The sequence below is a fragment of the Catharus ustulatus genome, chromosome 22 (genome assembly GCF_009819885.2).
Source record: "Catharus ustulatus isolate bCatUst1 chromosome 22, bCatUst1.pri.v2, whole genome shotgun sequence".
NCBI lineage: Eukaryota > Metazoa > Chordata > Aves > Passeriformes > Turdidae > Catharus > Catharus ustulatus.
Window position 1 is genome coordinate 4774487 of NC_046242.1, and position 24080 is coordinate 4798566.

General features: G+C 55.4%; 1 protein-coding gene across 1 annotated transcript in view; it reads left to right on the plus strand.

The window, feature by feature from the left end:
* The first annotated feature begins 214 nt into the window (after nucleotides 1-214).
* The window catches only part of RTN4RL1 (reticulon 4 receptor like 1), a 29519-nt gene continuing 5653 nt past the window's right edge, over nucleotides 215-24080 (plus strand). The window contains exon 1 of the mRNA XM_033078459.1: nucleotides 215-276. Coding sequence (XP_032934350.1) covers nucleotides 264-276 — 13 coding nt within the window. The 5' untranslated portion in view covers nucleotides 215-263. The remainder of the gene's footprint in view (nucleotides 277-24080) is intronic.

The window sequence follows — 24080 nt, forward strand, 5'->3', positions numbered from 1 at the left end:
TCCCCCCTAAAAGCCGGCGGCGGGACGCGCGGCGGGCAGAGGCGCGGCCGGCGCTCCCCGGTGCTCCGGGGCCGGCGCTCCCCGGTGCCGCTGCGGCTCGGCCCGCCATGCCCCCGCGGGGGCCGCTCGCCCGGGCTCCGGCTCCTCGTTCCCGGTACAGCAGCAGCAGCCGCCGCCGCCGCTACCGCTCGCCGCCGCCGCGCCCGAGGCTCTGAGCGCCGCCGCCGCCGCCGCCGGGAGACCGCGCCCGCCCCGGCTCCAAGATGCTCCGCCAAGGTGAGCACCGCACCGGGAGGGCACCGGGTGCCGCGGGCATCGGGGGCAGCGGGGCCGGCCCCGAAGTTTGTCTCCCCGCCGAAGTTGGGGCCGCGCCGCCGGGCGCCCCCCGCCGCCACCGCGTTACCGGCGCCGCCACCGAGGCTCGGGCACCCCCCGGGGAGCGGCACCGGCGGGAGCGCAGCGCGGCGGGGAGGCGGGAGACCGGGAGGAGCGAAGGGAGGCAGGGCAGGCGCTGGGTCCCGCAGGACCGGGGACGCGGCGGGTCCCGCGGGCACCGGGGTACGGCGGGTCCCGGAGGCAGCGGGGCTGCGGCGGGCGCGGGGGGGGTCAATGCTCGTCCGTCAGGGCGAGGGAACGGGAAACGGGGCTCACCGGGGAGCGCGGGGGGTTCGGCGGGGAAGTTGGGGCGAGCCGTCCCGTTCGGCCCCCCCCGAGGAGAATCGCTCCGCTGTGACATCACGCGATTTCCATGGCAACCGCCTGGGACATCATCGAGGAGCTTTGTGACATCACAGCGAGGGGAGCAGCCGGCCCTCCCGGGGGGTCCGGGACGGTGGGGGGGAGCAGTGCCCCCGGCCCCGCTGCACCGGGGTCAGTCCCGGGGAGGTGCTGGGGACAGCGGTGCCATGCGGGGAGATCCCAGCTGGACCCCCCAGTGCTGTTCCATGCCCCAGGGAGGGGGCGGCCACACAGCCCCAGGCCCAGCCCTTGCCACCACCAGTACATGCCCCTCTCCGACGAGGCTCGGGCAGAGGAAAAGGTGCCAACGCTGTGCGTGCAGCCCCTGGCATTGGGGTGCGGACCTCCAGCCAGGGCAGAGCCCCCGCTGCCACCCCAGAGATGCTTTTTCCCACTGGGGGAAATGTCACCTTGCGGCTGTGGGGCCTCGCACTCGGATGCTCCTTTCTCTGCCTCGCGCCTCAGCTTTGTTTGGTGTATTAACCCAACCCGGCTGGATGACTTGAGAATAAACCCCAAGCCTTCGGAGCCGTCCTGGTTTCCAGCCTGGATTCCCAGCCCTGGTGCTGCCAGCTGGAGGAAAAGCATCATCCAGGCTGGGAAACTGGGAGCCTGAGGTGGAGGCAGGCAGCGAGGCTGCCGACAGGGTTGGATCCCACCAGGGGTAGCCTGTTAAGGTCAAGATCTACAGCTTTCATTTGTGGAGCTAGAAAAACAAAATGCAAATTGAAGAGCCTGTGGGCTAAAGCAAAACCTATTCTTAAAGTTTTTGTCTTGTTAAGCAAGGAAATAGAGTGCCAAATAGGCTTTGTTAAGTGGCAGTCTAATTAATAATTTAAAATCTTGTAGCTGTCTTTCATTAGAATTTATCTGTACATCAACCACAAAATCAGTCAAACACACTCATTTATAAGTTAATACCGTTACTGAATAATTCAACAGGCAGTTAGAGGAGGCCTCCATCCTGCCGACAGGTTCTCCCCTCCCTGCCTCACCGTGGCCAGGTGTCCCTGGGCAGGGGTCCCCGCTCCCAGCATCAGCCCCAAGCGAGGTGCAGAGGGGACACCCCATATGTGAGGCAAGGGGACAAGGGCACAGCTGCAGGGTTTGGCTGGGCTGGGGCCAAGCCCCTCTGCAGGGCTCCGAGGCAGCTGGTTTTGTCAAGGATGGTGGCAACGCAAGGCTGTGCTGGTGCATGGCAGCGCGGGCTGATGGTGGCACTGCCACCACCTTCCACATCCCACTGCCAGGACCAGGCTGGAAGCTGGGGCCATGGCAGGGCTTGAGGCAGCAGGAGCTGTGCTGTGGCTGACACCTGCAAGGGAGGCAGCTCTGAGGGATCAGCTTCACTCACGGTGCCACACGGGCAAAGCCGTTGGCAGCAGGATGGTGGCAGCGTGGCCGGGCGAGTGCTGCGATTCCTGGGGGCATTTTGGGCCTCTTGCAACCCATGAGCTTCATCTGTGGAGTCACTGGTGGGAGTCGGGGTGGATTCTGTGCAGTGGGATGTCATTGGTGGCGTGGCAGTGGGTGACAGTGTGGGGTGCAGCTCCACCCCAGGTGAGGGTGTCACAGCCTTGTCAGAGGTGGCCGCAGGCAGCCGCAGGCGGGAGTGCAATACTGGCAATGCAGAAGGAGATTTCCAGGTCAAGGATGACATCAAGGTCATGGGCAGCCACATCCCTGTCCCTTCCATCACTCATCCCATCGACGGGGCGTCCAGCCTCCATTCCCTCCCTGCCAGGCCAGCAGCCAGTGGGCAGGGTACAGGCACAGGCTGGACTGCGGTTCTTGCACCGGGGAGCCGAGAGCCCAGAAACCTTTCTGCTTATAAAAGTTTAATTTCCTAAAGAGCTGATAGGAAGCCACAAGCTCTCTGTGCCTGGTGAAGCAAGGGAGGGGGTCAGGATGCGGCCCAGGCTGTCCCTGCGGTGGTGCTGGGGGGAGCAAGGAGGGCTCGGCAGATGAGACCTGCCCAGACCTGGAGTCAGAGCCAGGATATGAAGGAGCCGTCTCTGCTCGGTGACCTGCACTGATAGAGCCTGGCAGGTCAGAGCCATGACCATGCTTGCTTGGCTGGATGTTACTCCCACCTTTTGCCTAAAATGCCACACCCCGTGCCCTGCAGTCCCATCTGGGTGCCGGAGGCTGTGGGTGACACTCCAGGTGGCCTCGAAGCACTGCCCTAAAAACATCAGTGAACCTGCTGGGGAGACGTAAAAATATGCATTTTCCAGCATGATTTCACACCCATCTTTCCCTGAAGCACCTGGCAGTGCTGGAGCCAGTGGCACAGGCCAGCAGCAGGGGCAGTGGGGCTCCATGGTTTGCAGGATGAGGCCACCAGTTGGGATATCATTGCCTTGGGGCCGGGCAGGAGCTTGGGCTGCTGGAAACTGCTGGAGCATTGATGGGTTTTGACAGCAAGAGTGGGTAAAATCACTCTTCAAAATCTTGTTTGAAGGTAAAAACCAGGCAGGGAAGTGTGGGAGCCTGGAGGGACATGGTGGTGGCCAAGTGTGACCAGGGCTGTCTCCCATTGGGGTGTCCCCTGCTCCTGGCAGTGCCCCTGTGGGAGTGTAGAGGAAAAGCCCCCCTTGCAGAGGAGTGACCCAGGACATGGCCACTTCAGCCCCACATCACTGGGGCACTGCCTGTCCCACTATGCCCCACATTGGGGCACCCCTGGGTGACACTGCTGCTCATCCCCACCCCAGGGAGCTGCTCCAGTCTCCCCCAGACAACCAAAAACTTGGGCTTTGTTTGCAAAGTGCAGTTCCAGGGCTCAGCCACGATCAGTAGAGACTTGGGTTATTAAGAGCAGATGATGTTTGCAGAGCACTTTGGTGGAGCAGCAGCAGCAGCACAGGCACCCACACCCCAGCAGTGGTGGCTGTTGTACGGGCTCCCAGCAGCTTGGGATGGGCGAGGTATTGCCCTCATCCAGAGCCCACTGAAAGAGCCTGGAGTCTGTTTTAAGGGCAGAGGCAACAAGTGGGAGGCTGCAGGGAGAACCATGAGGCCAGGAGCAAGCAGGATCCTAGTGGGAGTCAGTGAGGAGGAGCTGGGGATCCGTGTGCTGGCACGGGGTGCAGGGCATGGCCTCAGGAGCACCGCCGGGATACAGGAGCATCCGTGTCCTCTCCAGCAGGGCTGCTCTTCCCCTGCTATTCTGGGTGATGCTGCTCAAGCCCAAGGTGGAAGGAGCTGGCTCAGCCTCAGGATCCTCTGCCAGCAGCAGGGCTGTGCTGTCCTCACTCCGGATGTCAACACCACGTCCCATCTCCCAAATCGAGGAAGCACCAATCCCACCGATCCCCCTGTGCCATCCCTGCGGAACAGCATCACCATGGAAACCCACAGCCCTGCCGCCCGGCAATCAGAGGGGGGACACTTTTAGGAATATTATTTTTACTGATGACAAATGGTGGAGGCTCGGCGCTGACAAAGGAGATGAGCCCGGTGCTGGGCATCGCCTGTTTTCCCAGTGGCCGGTGTTTCTCCTGCTTTTCCTGCTGAGGGCACGTGCTGCTGGGGCAGCCGCGGCTCTGCCCGGGTGTTAAGTGCGGGCAGGGCGAGCGGCAGATGCAGGACGGGAAGATGCGGGGGGCAATCTTCTTTGCGCAGATTAGGATTGGGGGTTATTAAGCGGAAAATACTCCATTTGGTGTAGAAAGCTCCTTTTCCTTTTTAACAGCATCTGTGCCCGCTGTCTGCTTGCTTCCCGGTGGCGTTGGCACAGCGGCTCGGAGCCGGCACGGCAGCTTGGAGCCGGCCCAGCTTTGGTGAGCAGCTTTTAGCGATGCTCCTGCCTGGGCCGGGTGAGCCGTGACCGCTCTGGTGGCTCACGGTGCCAAAAACTGGTTCCTCTCACGGCTGCGTCTCTCGGATGGGGTGGCAGAGGGATTTGGCCCTGGAGAGGGGATGGCACGGCAGGTCCGTGGAGGTCCAGAGCATCCAAACAGATCCCGTGTGTGGGGAGGGCGCCGTGCTGGAGCCGGAGGGTGTCAGAGGTGCTCCACGTGCTCCCCAAGTCCCGGCATCACCATCGCACGGTGATGCAGCCGCTGTTTACTGGGGAGGGAATTTGGCTGCTGCTGCTCTGGCAGGGCTCCTTACGGAGCAGCCCTGCAAGCGGAGGGGAGGTGCCAGCGGCTCCGCCAGCCCCGTGTGCCGCACTTGGGAACCGCTTTCTATTTTTTTCCAGCTGCATTTGCACCAGCGTTTGCATTGGCTTGCTTGGGGAAACCCCATCCCCGTGACCACGGGACCCCCACGGTGCCACCCGAGGGGTGCAGAGCCCGTCCTTGGGCACGGAGAATGTCACGGGGAGGTTTTTTTGACCCGAGGTGACCTGGTTGAGATCTTGTCCATGAGACCTTCACCCAGCTGGGTATCCATGTGCATTTGGTACGTGCTTGCACCGGGCAGAGCCCTCCTGATCCCCGCGGGGTGAAGGCAGAGTGGGACAAAGCTGCTGGCTGCATCCTCTGCCTCCCTGAGCCTCCTTCCTTCCATCCCCGCTGCCTGCAAATTCGGCATCCCATCGGGTGCTGGATACAGCCACCCTGCGGGAAGCACACCAGAGGCAGCAGAGGGGCTGGGATGATCCCCCCTCGGCAGGGAGATGCCGGGGTGTTTGTGCTAACAAGCCCAGCGTATTATAATTTCAATGGAATTTAAAAAACAAAATAGTCCTCAGACAAACGACTCTGCAGTGCCTCTGCCAGGGCCTAAGATCTGCTGCTATCTATTTTTTAATAATTGAGGGTAATAAATATGTATTTCTTTCTCCTTTCTCTCCGTACGCCGCAGCTTGTCAGCTCCCTGCGTCTCTCCTCTGATCAGACCCCATCTTTGCCGCGTGGAAAGGAAAAGAAAGGGAAAAAAAGAAAGAGAGGGGAGAGAGGAAAAAAAAAAAAAGATTCTTTAAGCAAAAAGGATTAAAGCCTTGAAAGTAGGTCTTCCCGAGCCACTCGGCTCTTCCTGCTCCCTGCCAGCCGCAGACAGGGCCAGGGACAAGAGGAGCATCCCCAGGTGGTGGAATCCGTGCCCGCGGGGTGTTTTTGGGTGCAGAGCCCGGCTGGGCAGCGGCAAACCCCGCGGGGAACGGGGCTGTGGCTGGGCAGAGCCGCTGGGTAACTTGGCAAACCGCTGCTCAGAGCCAGTTCTGCTTCGGCGGCAGATATTCCCCGGCTTCTTATTCCCTCTGGTTTTCAGATGGAGATGTTGGCTCGGAGATGCGGAGGGGGGTTTGGCGGTGGGGCTGAGCCCGGGCCAGGCTGCGGGACCCCGCCGGCCTCGGGATGCTGGGGCGGTGGAGGCGCTGGTGTGAAGGAGGCGGCTATTTATAGCTTCCCTCGGCTTTTGTTCCTTTTCCAGTAGAGCTCCTCTCGAAATAGAAACAGTGCCGACTGCGCGGCCGCTCCCGGGGCCCAGCCTGGATGCGGGGGGCACCTCCCGGCCCGGGGAGGGGGGATACCCCAAGCTGTGAGGTGCTTTCGCCTCGGGCATCCCCCTATCCTGCATCCCTGGAGACGGGATGGTGTGGGATGGGGAGTGGGAGCTGCCCCGTTGTGCCTCCCGTGTGCTGGTAATGCCCATCCCGACCCTGAAGGGGATGAATGGCTCTGTAGGGTGACAGAGCCTCTCTAGGGTGACAGCACTGGGAGAGCAGGTGAATCCCTCGGGAATGCTCTGACAGGTTTGTCCCCGTTTTCCAGCTCAGTCGTTGCCTCTGTTTCTCCCTCCCAGCATCCAGCAGCACCCCCTTGCTTCCCCCCCACCCACAACTCCATCTCTGATCAATATAGCTGGGAAAAACAAAACAAAACAAAGTAAATATTTAATACGATCCAGGGAGCCACAGCGAGCGCTCCCCCCGTCTGTCTCCTCCAGCAGCCGCTCGCAGCAGCTCCCTGGCCCTAATGAGCCTGAGTGCAACAGGGATCGATGGCAAAGGCAACCTCCGCAGAGGGGTCAGCTCTGCCACGTCCCCTGTGCTGCTCCGGAGCTCAGGCTTGGCCCCCTGCACCCCCCAGGGCTGCCTGCCCTCCTCATCCTCTTCCTCGGGCCCCGTTTTTCCTCTCCTGTGTCCCCTTTGTCATTTCCAGGTCCTGGGAGGGATGAAGGTTCTGCTCTCCATCACGGCCACGCGGGGTGTGAGCTGTGTCAGGCATCAGCTCCAGGCTGGGGGTTCCTCGGGGTGGGATGGGCTGTGTGTAGGGCTGGATCCAACATGGGATGAGTGTGTCTTCCCCCACACTTGTGGAGCAGTTCTCGTGGATGGAGGTGGGAGCCTTTGGGAGACCCCAAATACCTTTAGAGCTGGTGCTGACCAGTATTTTTAACTCTGGTATTTTTGGCTCTGGTATTTTAAACTAGAGCCAAGATAGTGTTTGTGGTGTGACCAGGTGTGCCTCCTCCTCCTCAGCCTCTCAGCTGAATCCCCTGGTGTCCTCCAGAAACCCCAAGTGCTGACAGAGATTGGGAAGTGCCAAATGCCAGTGCAATGCAATGCCAGTGCAGGATCTTACTGCACTCTGGTTCCACGTGTTTTCTGAGTTTGGATGGTCTCTGTCACTCCAACACCAGTGGAGCTGTCAGATTTCCTGTCACCCTGCACTGGATGCTCCCTGTTGTGCTCTCCAACCTGTGCTCACACCTATGGGTGTAGGAGAGGGACCAAGCTTTGCCCCCAGCCAGGCATCCCATCAGCTGGACCTGTGCATGCCATGCAACCTCATCCTGCCCTGGTGTCCCAGCAGGATGCAGGGGTGGCACACAGGAGGCAGAACCCAGGAGGGGCACCAGGCTGTGCTTCTCTGCCACCATAAAGCTTTGCAAATTGTTCTTCCACGGAAAAGTCAATTGTCCTTGGTGGTGCCTGGGATGAACCCACGCCTGAATTCCACCCCTGGGATGTGATGAGAGGGATGCCCACCCTGCCAGACCTCCAGCACTGCAAAGCCTCAGCCAGGCTGTGCCTGGGGATGGGAATTGCATTTACAACTGGAAAACAACCCAGTGTGCCTTGTGCTGGGAATGTGCATCTCCTGCCTCCCAGGTGATGCTGCTGAGCACCTTCCTGCAGCTCAGGGTCTCCCCAGGCAGAGGGTGGCAGAGGTGCCAGGGCAGGACTGCCCCTGGGAAGTGCAGCAGTGGGAGCAGGAGTTGGGACAGCGGCGCAGGTCCTGCGTCACAGATGCAGCTTGTGGCAAAGTGCCGAGGAAGTTTTGCAGCAGCATTAGAAAATGTTGACATGTTTTTTGAAACAATTTCAGATCTGATATCTGCGCCAGATTGAGTTTGTAACCAGCTTTATTGTTTAAGCCTGCTGGGATTTCATCAAAGGCGTCTGCTGTTTACCCAGAACCATTTCATTGGAGAAAACAGCAAACAGACCTGCATTTCTATCTGATTTCACTTTTTCCTTTTCCTCCTGAATTTAAGTGCTTGTGAAAAGCATGGCTGATAAGGCAGAGCAGTGTGGATAAATCCCGAGGACTGGCGTGGTGGATGCTCTACCAGCTGCTCCAGCTTTATTAATAGACCGAAGGCAGTTGCTGGACCAGCTGCTGGGTGCCAGCCTGGAGCGAGGCACCCGCCTCAGGGGCAGCTGGATGTCCCCAGATGGTTTTGGGATCTCCATCCTGGCAGGCTGAGCCGAGTCATGACTCCTCAGGATGCCGAAGGCTGGGAAGAGGATCCACGCAGGGCTTTTTTAGTGCTTTCAGTGTGAATTCAGATTTAAACTGTGAGGGAGCCGATGCCTGTCCCTCCCCAGGGAGTGACCCCAGCAGGCAATGTGCTCTGTCACTCCATGACAAGCCAGGCCAAGGCAATGCAGCCACGGGGAGCAGAGAAGGATGAAGGAGAAACCAAACTAGAAATGGGCTTGGTGTAAACTGCATCAATCCTTCTCTCAAATCCCTGGGGAATCCAGTAGCTGCCAGCCTTGGAAACACACTGGAGAGGAGGATCTGGGGCTTGAGGCAGAACCCAAGAGGCTTTTACAAGGAGCTGACCTGGGGGCTGCAGCCCCCTGTGCCACTGACTGCTTTGCTCTGGGCATCTTCCCACGGTTGCATCCTGATCACCATTACCAGCATTGTTTTCTCCAGGGTTTGGCATCTACCTCACTTGGGGATGGCCTTGGTGGCTTGTTCCCACTTTTCCTGGCTTTTGGGGCAGAGACACAACAGGGGTTGGTGGAGCACATCCCAGTGCCTTTCCTGGAGTCCCTTTGGCATCTCCCAGCTTTCCTGGTGCTGGCACTCCGTGGGTGGGTTGTGCCAGTGGCACCTCGCCGGCACTCCGAGGGCTTGTCTTGCCCATCGATCACACCTGCACGGTGACAATGTAATTTTTATCTCCAGTTGTTTATTTCTCAGACAGAACTACTTGTAAATTCCGAGAAGAATATATATCCCTGCGCGTGACAGATCCAGCGCATGGCGATTAATCTGCCCTCTTAAGACCTGAATACAAAAGTGTCCCAATGTCACTCCAAGATGGGGTGTCAAGCCCTGGGGCAGCACTTTGGGGATATGCAGGGACCTGGTGGCAGAACGTGCCCAGGTCCAGGTGATGCTTCCCAAATACTTATTGCACTTCCTACCAGCTCCAGTGGTCGCTGACTGATATTCCAGCTCTCCAGGCTCAGGCTCCAGCTCCTCTTTTTTGGGAGGTTTATGCAAATAGGGCTGCTTTTTTTTTTTTTTTTTTTTTTTTTTTTTAATTCCTCGCCGCTGCTGCTGTGCTGTGCCCCAGATAGCAGAAGTGCTGAGGACAGGTGTTTGCGTCAGGTCCTGCGGCACCCGCGTCCCGCCCGGCCGAGGGGAGGAGGGATGTGCTGAGGGGATATCCCGGGGGGAAAAAGGGGCAGGGAGCAGCCAGCAGAGGCCAAGGATGGAGAGTGCAGAGGGGAAGCTCCTTTAGTGGCTGCACTGCGCTAGTGAGGACGGGCACTGATGGCAGTGCAGGTCTGTTCCAAGCCCAAGCATGGCTCTGTCCCCATTGGGGGGCAGGACAGGGACTGGGGTGTCAATTTGGGCTCTGCAGCATCCCACAGCCCCATTGGCAACACCCTCTGTGTCATAAAGCTTCTTATTTACAACGTCCTACTCGGGAGCATCTGGGAAGCGAAGCGCGTCATTTCCAGAGAGAGCAAAAATGCTGCATATTTCAGTGTCTTTTGAATTTTTTAGGTTTCCCTGAACTGTGCTAATGGGTTGGTGGTGGCGGGGGGGAGGTGAGGGCCCAGCCCAGCTCCCGGCCTGCCTTGCTGCTCCTCCGTGCGGCCATCACTGCATTGCTGCTCTTAAAATATTCAGTGCTGTTGGCCACAATTTCACAGCGGGTCAAAGCGCGCCGAGCCAGCAAGAAGGAGGGAAAGTGTGACAACGAGATTAACCCTGGCCCAGCAGGGCCTGGCCGTGCTCGGCAGGCTGAGCACGATGTGCTGCAGCCACCTCGTCCCAGGGGACCAGCAGCCAGTCCAGAGGGGCCACGACACCCAAAATCCCTCTGGTTGCCCAATCTTGCTGAGTCGGTGGCATCACCTGCAAAATGGTGAAGGGACATGGAGAGCATCCAGAGTCCTGCTGGGAGGACTGAGCATCCCTTCCTTCTCCAAGCTGCTGCAAAGCTGGAGCCTGGTGATGCAGTGGGATGAGGAGCTGAGGATACCCACAGTCCCTGGGGACCTTGCTGAGAGCCCTCAGTGCTTTTCACCCCAATAAGTTGAAGTTCCCAGGCCCTGCACAACCTCAGTTGGTGCTAACAGTGGAGCAGCAGATTTACAATGCAAAAGAGCAGCTGTTTGCTGACAGGATTTAGTAATCCTGTCGTCAGCCCGGAGTTTGCTCTCAGAGCCGCTGGCTTTGGCTGCCAGGCTTTTCCAAGAAAACTTCTGAATTTTCTTTCTGGGGGAAAGAAGTGAAGCAAAGCACATGGTCTGTGCCCAGTGTGCAAAGGGGATGGTGGGTGGTGTCTGTGATTCTGTGTGGAACCTGGGGTGGATAGGGAATGCTGCCACAGGGAGAAGGTGTGTGCCAGGCTCAGTCCTGGAAGCCACATGTTGTTTAGAAGCTGGAGACCCCTAGGAACTGCTTGCTGCATGGGCTGCACACCCTTGGGCTGGGACACCCTGCATGGCCAGGCTGGCTGAGGCTTGTTCTTGTGTCTCCTGCGTTTTTCTTGGATTCTGGTCGCGTGCCACAACTTCAGAGCCTGGCACCAGCAGCACGGATGGCTGTGCGTGCGAGCGTGGTGTCACCTGCAGGAAGGGCTGCAGCTGATGGATGCTCTCCTGGGGTTCTAAGGGCACTGTGGCTGATTTATCAAGGTGTCTCCAGGGGTCAGGGTCATGCCACTGATATCTATGGACAAGAAGTGTCAGCTGGGTTGGGTGTTCTGGCAAGGAGCTGGCAGCACTGTGACCATCCTGCTGTCCCAGGCAGCCACCTCCAAGCCAAAGGGAACCAGCCCTGCGGTGACACCTCTGTCACTGCCCCATTCCCCAGAATTCACCCATCATTCCCAAAATCACGCTTCTCAAAGGTGCAGGGGTGTGTTGGTGTCTCTGGGGCTGGACCAGCAGTGCCCTCCTTGAGCCAACCCCGTGGTTGCCCCCCTGCACCCTGTGCCGGCAGCAGGCCAAGCTCTTCTCCCTAATTCTCCTTCATCCCTGTTAATGTACCACCAGATGTTCTCATTATCCATTTAAACATATAATCCTCCCCCGAATCCTGCTAAGCTCCTGGCCTCCCCAATACCTCATGGCAGTGCGTTCCACAGGTTAATTATGCATTTTTAATTAATCACCAAGCAGAGAATGACCCATGAATAAGGGATATGAAGATCCTTCAACTGGGAATAGTTGGCGAATTGTCCCCAGGCGGGGCCATGCCGGTGTCATGGTCTCCTTGAATAATAAGACTAGCTCTAAAAATTCCTGGTTTGTGGATCTGACATGACTGGTGGTTGTGACAGAGCTGTGCCTGTGTGGATGGGACCCCTCCTGTGCCTCATGTCCCCCTCCAAAGGGGGAGGAACCAAATCTCCACCAGAGCTGTCTGTGTCCCACCTGGAAGTGATGGAGCAAGCACAGGGAGGAGGAGGAGTGAGGCAGGGAGGGGGAAAAAAAAAATCACACGTTGTTTTAAAAAGGCGTTTTTGAGTGAATGCTGAATAGGGTTTGGGAAAATTGCCTTAAAGGCCTGTTCTCTGCAGGGACGGAGCTTTTCATGGAGCAGGAGTATTCTGAAACTTAATTGCACATTTGCACGGGCTAGTGTTTTTATTTCTCTCAGGTCTCCGAGGTGGTCTTTGAAGATTGCTGTCTCTCTGTAATGGTTTTCTTTATCTCAAATAAATTCCGCACACCTGCGAGGTGGAGCTGCTTGAAAGAAATTATGCCGGAATTGGCTCTCGATTTAATAAATCTGCAAATGGAACTGGGATGCAGAGAGGCGAGGCGGTTGGTGGGGCTGGCTGCACCTCCTCCCTGCTGCCCACCTCTCCTCTCCCTTCCCTTCTCCATCAGCCTGCTCTCAGCCTCCCCATGGGCTGGGAAGAGTGTGGGGCTGAGCACGGCGAGTCCAGATCCTGCCTTTTCCCCTGTCAGCCACTGCTGGCACATCTGAGGGGGCTCCAGCTGAATGCCAGGCGGTGCAGACCCCTCTCATGCCCACCTGGTGCCTCCTCCAGGAACGTGCAACTCTGGCACAAACCCATCTGCGCTTCCAAAAGCTGCCATTAAGATCCCTGGATCTAAACACTCACTTGATGGAGATGATACAAGCTGAATACCCGAGGGGCATCCCCAAGGAATGTCCTAAGGGCCCTCCTTCAAGGAAGTCCGATGCCATTATCTTTCCTCAAAGCTCAGTTTGGAGCTGTGGTTTGGTCAGCAGCTCCACCCATCACATTGCCACCATTTCTCCTTCTCCAGGAACCAGTTCCAGCTCACCAGGGGACGTTTAGCCAGCGCTCCATTTTGGAAGCAGCCCAGAGGAAGGCCTGCGGCAGGGCTGTGCGCAGGCACACACAAATCCCCGTGTGCCGGGGCAGCGAGTGCCGGGCAGCCCCGGCTGCCGGGCGGGGAGGGATGCGGGAGTACACAGACAGGTTAATGGCAGCCGTGGATGCTGCACAATTGGATTTCACCTCCCCGCTTCTTACGGAACCAGCAGCTCTCCCTTGCTCACAAACCCAGCCGTCCTCCCCTTCCCATGAGCCTTGGGATGAACTGTCACCCTTTGAAAGCTCACCCAGGGTCATTTCAAACCCTCCCTGCCCTTGCCCAGCTCCCCAGACACCAGGCTGCCCGCAGAGGCCGTGCCATGTCCTGTGCGAGCCCGGCTGCTCAGGCTTCAGGTGAACAAGGCGCCGGCAGATTTTATTGCATTGCTGGGTTTTGTTCCACTCTGTTATTCGCCACGATTGAATTTGCTGCCGTGGAGGCAGGAGCTGGCGCAGCCGGAGCTCCCGCGCCGCTCCGGTGGGACCGTGACCTTGTCTGGGTGCCTCACTTAGCTCTCGCCTGGGTAATTCGTAATTTGGTGCCGGCGTGGGAGCTGGGCGTTCGTCTGCCTCCCACTGAGCATCCCGGCGTGGTCCCGCTCCCCTGCCTGAGCCAAATCCTCTCTCTGCTCCACTTTTAAGCGTTGACCTTGGAAATGCTTTCAGGGAAAGCATCTGCCTTCCCGGCTCTCTCCTCTCTTTCCTGCCTGATTATGTCCCTCTGTCCTCGTCTCCCTGAGCAGCTGCTGAGGTTTCAGTGCCATGGGCTGAACCCCCTGTGCAAAGCATTCCCAAGTTTTAGTCACACTCGCTGGTTCATGGTGTCAGCTGGGAAACAGCATCTCATCCTCCTCCTGCCTTGCTCTTGCACTTTAGTAAAAAGCACCTCATTTTCCTGAAAATGCAGTTTCTTGGCTCGTTTTCTCTTTGGCCAGAAGAGCTGGCAACATCCCCCCTTTCAGTGCAGGTGGACTTGGATCAGTGCAATCCTGAGCGGTGGCACTGATGCCACACCAGCACAGGACCAGACCCCAGCCCTTAACAGTGACACAGAGCCGTTCCCAGTGCACTGGGAAATGCAGCTGTGAGGGGTCAGTGGGCAGAGCCATCCAGGAAGGCTGTGGAAGCCTCGTTCTCTCTGTGTTGACAGCGACAGCTCCTCTTCCCCACCAGCTGCACACCGCCTCTGCCCCGTGATTGAATTAGGGGGCTGGAGCCCACCCCCCTCCCGCCCGGTCCCCGGCGCGCCGGGCTCAGATGCTGAACTCGAGAGCCATAATTTAATAAGTCTCAGGCAGACAGTGCTCCGATAGCCGTCGGGATCTCTCGCCTCTTCCCTGCCCAGCCATGCACTGATTTATGCTCCCAGGTGATGGCTGGGATTTAGCCTGGCGTTTGTGGTCTTCTGGGATGATCTTTTCCCAAAGCAGGAAGCCTGTGGGGTGAGCTGGGAGCAGGAGTGGGGCCGTGCAGGCTGGGGTGAGCATGGTGTTCACACTTCACTAGGTTGACCCTTTATTTGAGGAGGAAGGAGAGATGAGGAGCAGAGGGACCCCATTCCTTACAGCAGCAGCTGCTCTTGGGCTGCCTGGGCACAACGAGTTAAAAGTTGCAATTAGTAAAGTGCTGACGATGGAAAGGTGGGGTGGAAGCAAGCGGCACTAAATGAATCCTGAAAGGTTATTCCAATAAGCAGCAGCACAGTTTCCAGCTGCGCTCCCTTTCCTGGGAGCTGGGGGACAAGGGATGGCATCCAGGGTGAGAGATACCAGGTGGGAGGAAGGATTTTTGCTGGAGGATGCTCAGGTGCCAGCAATGCCTGCTGGGGTGGAAAATATGGCAGGGGAATTAAAGCAGGAGGGGGACAGGCCACCAGATCCCAGAGATGCTCATCCAGGGCTGTGCTGGGTGAGTCCTGCCCATTCTGTGCCCCCAGTGGCTTTTCCACATGGTCCCAACCCCGTCACAGGCGTGGAGCCCCGTGCCCCATGTGCACAGGGAGGGGTTTGGGGAGTGGTGTGAGCCACGCTGCTGTGGCAGGGAATCCTTGAAGTGAGGACAGTGGTCTGTCAGCTGCAGCGGGGCTGCAGGGGGAGCAGGGGGAGGAGGATCCCGGGAAAGGCGTTGTTCTTCCAGCTGAGCAGGCAGGAGCCCGGGCAGGCACAGGCAGCCAGCGGTGGCCTCTCCCTGCCAGACGTAGCTGTTCCAGCTCTCTGCTGGTGCAACACCACAGAGCTATTATTAGACTCCAATTTTCTGTGGGTAGCTCTGAACTCCCTGATGCCTCCAGCAGCTCGGCAGATGCCATGGCAGAGGAGGATCTGCTGGCACTGGTGGGGACAAGGGTCCCTAGTGAGTTCAGAGGGGTGTGGATGGCAGTGAGGGGTGGCAGAGCCCCCCAGCACAGGGACATGCAGAGCTGAGCACCACAGCCTGCTCTGGAGCCACAGAGCAAAAGGCAAATAGTTGTCTAATGAGAGGTTTGGCTAATGAGAAGGGCACAGAGCCCCTGGAAACACTCCTTGGGCCAGTGCTAGGTGAGAGAGATGCTGCCCCAACAGAGATGTGGTCTACAGGGCTCTGCACCTCAAAGCAAATCTGGATTTCACAGCATCACTCCAAAATGGAGCCACAGCATCCCCATCACTGCCATCCTCGGCAAGGGGGCACGTGGGAGTACCAGAGGGTTGTGGCACACCAGAACAACCCATCCCATGCCAGAGGAGGGTTGGGATTGGGGAGACATGGCATCTCCTTGCTCCCACCCTCTCCCAGCCTGGCTTCCAAGCAGGAGTGTTTAAATGCCTTTTATGTTGTGACTCAAATGATGAAAGGCCTGAAAATGGGACTAACAAAGACGAGTTGTACTTCAGAATAAAAAACCCATGAAAGCAGCAGATGCTGTCATAGGAATAAATTGTATCAACAGCGATCAGATGGGAAGTGAAAAGTCAGAATGGAGTTGCTCTGTCTTTCACGCTTGCAGTGAAAATTTCTGGGTCCATGAATTTAGCCAGAATCAGGTAGGATGAAAGACTTCGTCTGACAAGGCATTTCAAAGGATCTGGGAGCCTCCAGAGATGTGGCCACTTGGACAGGGAAATGGGGCCCCTCAGTTTTAATGAGCATTTCAGTTGCCTTCCTTTATCCTTCTGCCAAGATCTTATTTTTGTTTTCTTTTATTTTCCCTTAAAACTACTGATTTCCTTTCTTTTGCGATTTCTCTTAACTTTGCAAAACGTGCATTCGAGCAACACAACACGAGGAGGAGGAGGAGGAGGGTGGAACATCTCCATCCCTCCATCCAGCCCAACCTGTTGCTGCTCACCTTAAACCTCTCCTTGCTGTGGCCAGCCCGGATCTTTTGGCTGCTGCCAGTTTTCACTACCAACCTTCAACATCTTCTCTCAACATCTTCCTGGCCTTGCAACGATTTCCCATCTCCCTTTTCCACAATGACAGGATCCTACACGGGCTGTAATTAGTAGAAATTAGACTGTCAAGACCTTGCAGCCCCCATCCCGTAATGACTTGGCCTTGCAGTGTTGGAGGCGCAGGGATGGGCGGCGGGCTCGAGAGCCGCCGCGGATGGGAACACATCCCGTTATCAAGCTATTTTTATTAAGCTTTTAATGCAGGCACTTGCGTGGTGCTGGGGGATGTGCAGCATCTCCACAAAGTCCATTCCCAGAGGGATGTTCAGGGGGATATTTTGGGCTGGAATACCGGCACTGGAGCTAGACAAAGCAGGATGTTAGCAGAGTGCCGTGTCCTGACCACGTTCATCGCTTGTGCATTAATTCCCAGCAGCCAGCTGCTCCAAGATTTCGGATTTCAGGGGTTGGCAAAGCATTGCTGCTCGGTCCTCAGGTCCCCCACGTCCCCACACACCCCAAGAGCTGTGTGGGAGAGTGACAATGCCCAACATCCAACTGGGCACATGGCATTTCCCTCCGGCTCATTAAGCCTCCGAATGGCCCCGGATGCCGGGCAGAGGAGCGGCACAACTCAGCTATTCACACTGCTCTGCTTTTATCACTGCCTTTTTCATGAGCTGCTAAAAAGTTCAGTGCAAAGCACAGGAGAGGTCTCTGAAAGGCAGCCGTGCTCATGACCCAGCGTGCTGGCTCACGTCTCCAGTGGGGATGGGGTTTTGCTGGGATCTCACCCGCAGGGATGTTCACTCGGAGGGCTCGTGGCATCGCCCTGAGAGGAGACCAAGGGCACAGGGAAAGGTGCTGCTGCCCTTTCTGGGTGTGGGAGAGAGACCTGAGGCTGTGGGTTGGGCTCCAAATGACGCCAACACTTCTTTTTTGGTTGGGGGGAAGAAAATGTGACAGAGCCGGCAGCTTTGATGCCTGCCCGTCCGTCTCCTTCCCCCCTGCTGCAGGCAGAATGATGTGCTGCTGAATGAGGAAGAAGGTACACGACAGGCTCCAATTTGCCCTCTTCTCCACCAAACACAAGGACATCCAGTAAATCTCAAGCGCTGAAAGGCTGAAAAGGGATGATGAAAGGGAGCCCACGCGGCACGGTGCAGAATTCGCTTGTGGATCTCAATGGCACAGGACACTGCTGGGGTCGGGACCTCAGCAGGATTACAAGTTTATAGTACTAATGCCCTCCCTATTAGCCATGCTTGCATGAAAACATCTTTGCCTCCCCGGGTCGGGTCGCTGTCTGCTCCCATCTCCAGCCAGGTAAAAAAATCCATCCATCCATCCTCACTTTTCCACAGCCTCCAGTTTTTCCATCTTCCGTGGATGTGGGCTGGATGGGGCAGCCGAGCATGCACTGAGAGCCTGGGCAGCTGTCGTTTCGCTCTTCATCTCATATTTGCTGTGTTTTGGCTGTATTTCTGATCCTAAAGCGACCCTCCGTAGCTCCTGGCCAGCTGCTGGCAGGGAAACGAGCTGGTGAATCTGCTTTCTCTACACATGAGCTTGTTCAGCGTTTGATACCGATCTGGTCGGTGCTCAGCTGGGGTGGGTTTTGTCATTTCATCTGCAATTGTTTTGCTGTAAAGCACCTCGAAGGGTTCATTCCCCGGCTGTTTTACAAAGGACATCGCTATTATTACTGCTGTGAATGAACTGCTTTGCATTTCTGTGAATGGGAAGGAAAACTTGTCACCTCAGGACAAAAAGGGAGTGGAAGTATCTGATGATCCCCTGAGACAATGCACTAAGCTCAAGTCATCCTCCTGTATTTCTCTTTCCTTGGGGGCAATTGGAATTATTAGTCCCTTCTCGAGGACCTCCAGATCTCCCCGTCCTTTGCCAAATTCTATCCCGGCTTCACTGCAGGCTGCTGGCAAGTCCTGTCAGAGCCCTGTCCTGTGCTGGGGACCAGCAGAGGATGCTGGGGGTCAGGACAGCAGTGCCAGTAGCCGGGGAAACCCCTATCCATGCCTGGAATCCTGCTCAGGGTGTTCCCTGGCCCATGCCATTCTCTCCTGGAGAAGCAGGAGCATCCTGGTGTCCATTGACACCTCCAGCCACAGCAGCACCCAAGGATTTGACTCATCCATGCACAAAGAGATGTGCTTTTCCCTCCAGCATTCCTGCACTCCAAAAAGGTCCTGGTGGTTTTTGAGATGCGCAGTGGGGTGAGACACAGGGGCACAATAAACCCTGCAGCAGCAAGGAAAGGAGACCCAGGAAAAGGGGGTGCTCTGTCTCCCCTGACAGGGACAGGACATGTGGGAATGGTTGCACCAAGGGAGGTTTAGGCTGGACATTAGGAAGCATTTCTTCACTTAGAGGGTGGTCAGACCCTGGAACAGGTTTCCTGCAGAGGTGGCTGATGTCCCAAGCATGTTCCAGAGGCATTTAGACAGTGCCTGTAATAACAAGCTTTAGCTTTTGGGCAGATGGAGCAGATGATCATTGTATGTCCCTTCCAACAGAAACATCCCATCCCATCCCATCCCATCCCATCCCATCCCATCCCATCCCATCCCATCCCATCCCATCCCATCCCATCCCATCCCAATCATCTGTCTCCAAGTGCTCCAGTCTCTGATTTAAACATCTTCTCCCAAACGTGCCCTGAGGTACTGGGGGTGTTCCCTGTGCCTGCAGCTGCAGGACCAGCAGCATCCCACTGCAGTTTTCCACCAAGGGCATCCCTGCTGTGGAAGGTGTGCTCAGAACTGGGGTTAAGCAGAGCAGATTATGCTGGGAAAACACACTCTACACTCCCTCTGCTTCTGCGTGTGTTAATCCTGAAAGAAGCATTTAAATTAAACAAGTTTCTATAGCTGAGTTTCAATCCCACAGCCACTTCCACCATTGACCTCCTTTTTTCCCCCTTTTTCTCTAGCTTGAGAGCAGGAGGAGGAGATGCAGACAGAGAGAAGTGCTAATTAAACAGGGAGTTCCACATTAGGGTACAAATCCTCTGGAATAGCACAAACCCTGCCAATTTCTGCATTTATTTATTATTTTTTCAGTACAATTGTAATTTCCAGTGGTGCCTCCAGCACCAGGAGAGAGTTCAGGGGCTGCTCTTGGAGAGGATTAGCACGCTGGAAGCATTATTACTTTCCTTCACTGTGAATTCAGGAGTGATTCCCTGACGGCTGCACTCTATATAGAAGTGAATCGGTGCTAATTTGTTTTTGAGGATCACACATCCACCAACATGTGAAAGACAATCCTGCTTCTCGATGTATATTTTGAGCCAGTGCTACAGCAAACAACAGAAAATAAGCAAGCAAAGGAAGCCAGACCTCCCTCGCCCGGAAAGCCAGAGCTGGAAAAGAGCGGACTTTCATTATTTTTTGCCCGTGTGAGTTGGTTCTGCATCTTTCCAGAAGTATTTTGGGTTTTGGCCCTGCTGCCCATGGCAATGGAGAGCAGGGGCTTGGGCAGCTCTCACATGGAAAGCCTCAGGGACGCTGTGTTGGACGGGATGTCAGCGAGACTGAGCATAAAAGGCTCCTTATTTATTCCTGTTAAATCATCCTCGAGTTTAACTGCAAGAGAGGAATAAATGAACTAATTGAATCTGTAACTATGGAGGGACTGTGCACCTGGCAGGGGAGCAGCAGCCCCACCACCCATCGCTCCTCTCTCTTTATTTGTGTGATTCAGAGGGACGTGGTCCGTGGGGAGATATCAGAGCCGGCTGAAATGGAAGACAAAGCTATTGTTTCAAACAGAGTTATTGATTTTTACATTATTACACTATGAAATTTATGGTCTGGTTTCAAACTGCAATAGGAGTTAATGACCACCATCCAGAAACTTCCAGGTGACCTTGGCCTTGGCTTTGGTGGGGGAAGGTGAACAGCTCCACTTACCAGGTCAGCAAATGTAAATTGAAGTTGCAACACCCTACAGGACTTGATTTTGGGGTGCTGCTGTCCCCAGGTCTCTGCCCTGAACTTGAGCTCACAGCAAACTCCAAGCTGGTTGACAGCCATGATGGAGTGGGGGAATGGGACCTTCTCAGCTCCAAACAAAAGTTGTTCCTGCTGTTAAGCCACGTTTTTCCCCCAGCCAGAAGCACCATGGTGTCCCCAGAGCTCCTGAGCATGGCTCTCCATCCTCAGCTGACCTCCCAGCACAGCTTGGCTGCCCAAGGGTTTGCTCCTTTCAGTCACAGCTGGAGAAATGCAAACCAAGGGGCTCTGGGATGGATGAGGAGCATGCAGGGAGAGGAGGCAACACAGCCCAGAGCAGGAGAAACCCTGTGAGAGGGGAGGGCAAAGGGCAGTGCCCAGAGCAGGCAGCTGGGCCCATTCCAGATTCCAAATCTCCTCTCCAAGAGGAGGATTTGCTTTCAGAGTGACCAGGAGGACATTTGTACCAGTTAACACATGAGATACTGGTGGCACAGAAGGGTTTGCAAAGGCACTCCCCAGTCTACAGCCTTTTCCTGGCTTTTCTTTGAAAGGTACCTCCTGATGCATCTTTTGGCACTGGTCTCTTCCCAAAGCTTTCCTTAGCACTATTCCTTCCAAATTTCCTTGTATGCTTCTTCCTGTGGGAACAGTGTTTTCACTTGCCAGCCAAGGAAGGCAATTTCCAACTGCTGGAGATGGTTTTTTTTTTCCTTGTAGTGCCATCTCCCTGGAACATCCCTGATGCTGCACCCCGAGCTAAAGTCGTGTGAAGCCAGTAGCCTCCAAGCTCATCTTCTGCCTCGGAGGTCATAATTGCCATTAAATCACAGCTTGCCTAACCAAATTATGCAAAACCGAAATTATCTCCAATGATTTTTATGTTGCTGAAATGTTCCAGAACTGCCGGGGTGATGACTGGGGGATTGGGAGCAGCTGTCACTCCATCAGAAGCCATAACTCCAAACAGCTGGGATCTGTCAGTTATTTATGACACCGGTCGCAAAAAAAAAAATAATAAAATGATGAAGGTGGATGGGTGGCTGCCACTCTCTGGCTGAAAGGCAGCTCGTGCAGAAAGCAAAGCCTCGTGTGTCCTGCTGCTGGGAGCTGCAGCTGATGTTTTGGGAGCAATCCCAGCGAGGATGCTCCTGCTGCAGGATGGAGGGGCAGCACCTAAGGGGCTTTGCACAGAGGCTGAAAGGGAGCTGCTGCTCACTGGGGAATTTAGGCTTTGTGACAGTCAGCATGGGCGTGTTTATTTTATCCTCTGTGTTAAAAAAAAAAGAGAAGGAGAAAAAGAGGAAATAAACCCTGCAGCTGCTAAGCAGGGTCTGACACTGCTTTGTCAAACCGTCCCAGATCCTGATTTTGGCTCTTGGCTCATGCCCAGTTGCTTTCGGTACTCTGTCCTTGCCTTTCATTGTCCTTCACTTGGCTGATGAAATTGTGAGCGTTTGAGGCTGCTTTTTCTCCCTAAACAACAGTTTCTCTCTATGTGAACATCCAATTCTGAGGTCGTTCCCAAGTTTCAAAGTGTACTTTCCCCCAGGGGTTACAGTCATGTCTTTGTGCACCAGCTTGTTAGAGGTGGATTTTGAAAAATCCTTTGATAGGTCCAGGGTGGGAGCAGGACAGGAAAATCTCTGCCTAGAGCTCAGTGAGGTGCTGGTGTTAGAGCAGGTGTGAGTTTGGCCTCAAAAGAGGGTGAGTGATGAGGAAGCTTCTCTCTTTTTGATAATCCCGCCTGTGAGCAGATGCTTTGTCCCCACTTGTAGCGCACTCTGGTTAAGTATTATTATTTATATTATGTAGTAGCTATACATAGTGTTTTATGGCAGTAAAGATTCATAAATCAGCAACCAGAAGACGAGGGCTTTGCTCTAAAGAGCTTATAAATCTAACAGCTTGAGCAGCCCTGGTAATGGACACAGTAAGCAGGCAGTCAAGTTGCATGTAGACATGAGCTAAGATGGGTCTCCCAAAGCAGATGGTGGGTTTAGGAGAGATTTGGAAGAGAAGCAACCTGCTCCATCCTCGAGAGCGGATTCTCCTGCTGGAGAATTAGACAAGCTCTGACCCATATAAGCCTGTCCGGGTGTAGAGGTGAAAACATCCATGTGAGAGGAGCAGCTCTCCAAGAGGGAATGGCCAGGGGGTGCAGGGCTCCCTTTTGGGGTTGTCCTGCAGGGACAAAACCACCCTTGTACTAAGTGATGTCTTGGCCTCAAGTCAGTGGCATGTAAAGAAACCGAGTCCCTGCCTGGCTCAGAGGTACAGCAAAGTGTTATAAACCTTAAAAAGCAAGAAAACTGCCAGGGCAGGTACACCTGGCTCTCTGGAGCAAGTGGCACTGCAGAGTCAAGAGTCCCTGCCGTGGTGGCAGAGAAATGCTCCAACCCTTGAAACCATCCATCTTTGATCCTAGGTATCAAACTGGGTTGTTTTTTTTTTCAAATTTCTTCCTGTGCTGGCACCGGCCTGGGAGGAACCTGGTCTGGCCTGGAGAGGGATGTGCAGTGTCTGGCCGATCACGCTGGCTCCGGGCGTCTGCATTCTTCTGGCTGCTTTCAGCTCTTGCACAAATTGAGGCTTCACGCTAAATGCATTACACTGTATAACAATTAATCCCGTGCTACATATAGAAAGTCCTTACTCATCAATAATGCATGTGGGAGGAGTGATTTTCACTCTCAGTAATAAGGCTAAGACAATGGAAACAAGCAGGTAATGGAGAACATTTATAACGATGTTAATCTAATAATGAGTCTAATGCTGTTAAAAGTAAGACTGCAAACTGGACGCATCCAAAGATAAATTATTTCAAGCATTCATTAACTGATGCCTAATTAATGCCCAATTAGAGGGATGTTACATGGGAAATGGTTTGGACAGTCAGACGAATTCATTCCAATCACTGAAACCTCAGTCAGAGGCAGGAGGCAGCAGAAGGACTCGGCGAGCAGAGGCCAGGGTGACACAGCACGTCAGTGGGAGAAAGGCAGGAGATGAACACCCCTTTGCTGGTTTTATCCATGTCAGCAGGGATTTGGTTCTGCTCTCTACACCAGCAGGTTTCTGGAGGATTTCTCCGTGCTGCTTTTGAAGCTCTCCCTCCCCGGTGAGCTCCGAGGCTGGGGCTGGTGACCCTCTGTGTGCCTCAACCTTTACAAGATGAACTTGAAAGGGCTGAGTCAGGAATAACAAGTTAGACAGGGTCAAACTCTCAGGAGAGCAGGCTGGGGCCTCTCAGGAGGCTCCCATGGTGTTTTCCAGTGTGGGAAGCCCAGTGAGACCCAGGTGCTCCTGGCTGTCACACCCCAGCAGGGTTTGGCTGCTGGATATCCCAGTGCTGGTGTGACCAGCCTCAGGAGCTTCATAGCTCCATGACCGCTTTGCTTTTTGGAGGTCTCATTCCCGGATCTAAACTGGAACCAGTCCCAGGGCATGCCAGGAGCAGCTTCTCACAGCACTAAGCAGTCAGCAGGTTTTACAGGCTTGGAGGAAAGGCCTCCTCGATGATACCACAAACCTTGTGTGCATCCACTGGGGAGTCCAGACCTTCACAGAATCATGGCTTGCTTTGGGCTGGAAGGTACCTCAAAGAACATCTAGTTCCATCCCCCCTGCCATGGGCAGGGACACCTTCCACTAGGACCAAGTTGCTCCAAGCCCCATCCAACCTGGCCTTGGACACTTCCAGGGATGGGGCAGCCAGAGTTTTTCTGGGCAGGCTGTGCCAGGGCCTCACCACCCTCCCAAGGAGGAATTCCTTCATTTTACCTAGTATAAACCTACTCCCTATCCAAGTCCTGCTCCCCTGTTCATCCTTTTTTCCCTAAGTATCCATCCTTCTGTTTCCCCATTCTCCTTACTCCCAAGTTGCAACAGGGGGAAAGACATCCCTGTCTTTTCTTCCCACCATCCTATTCTCAGGAAGCTGAAAACCACTAACAACCCCAGCCTA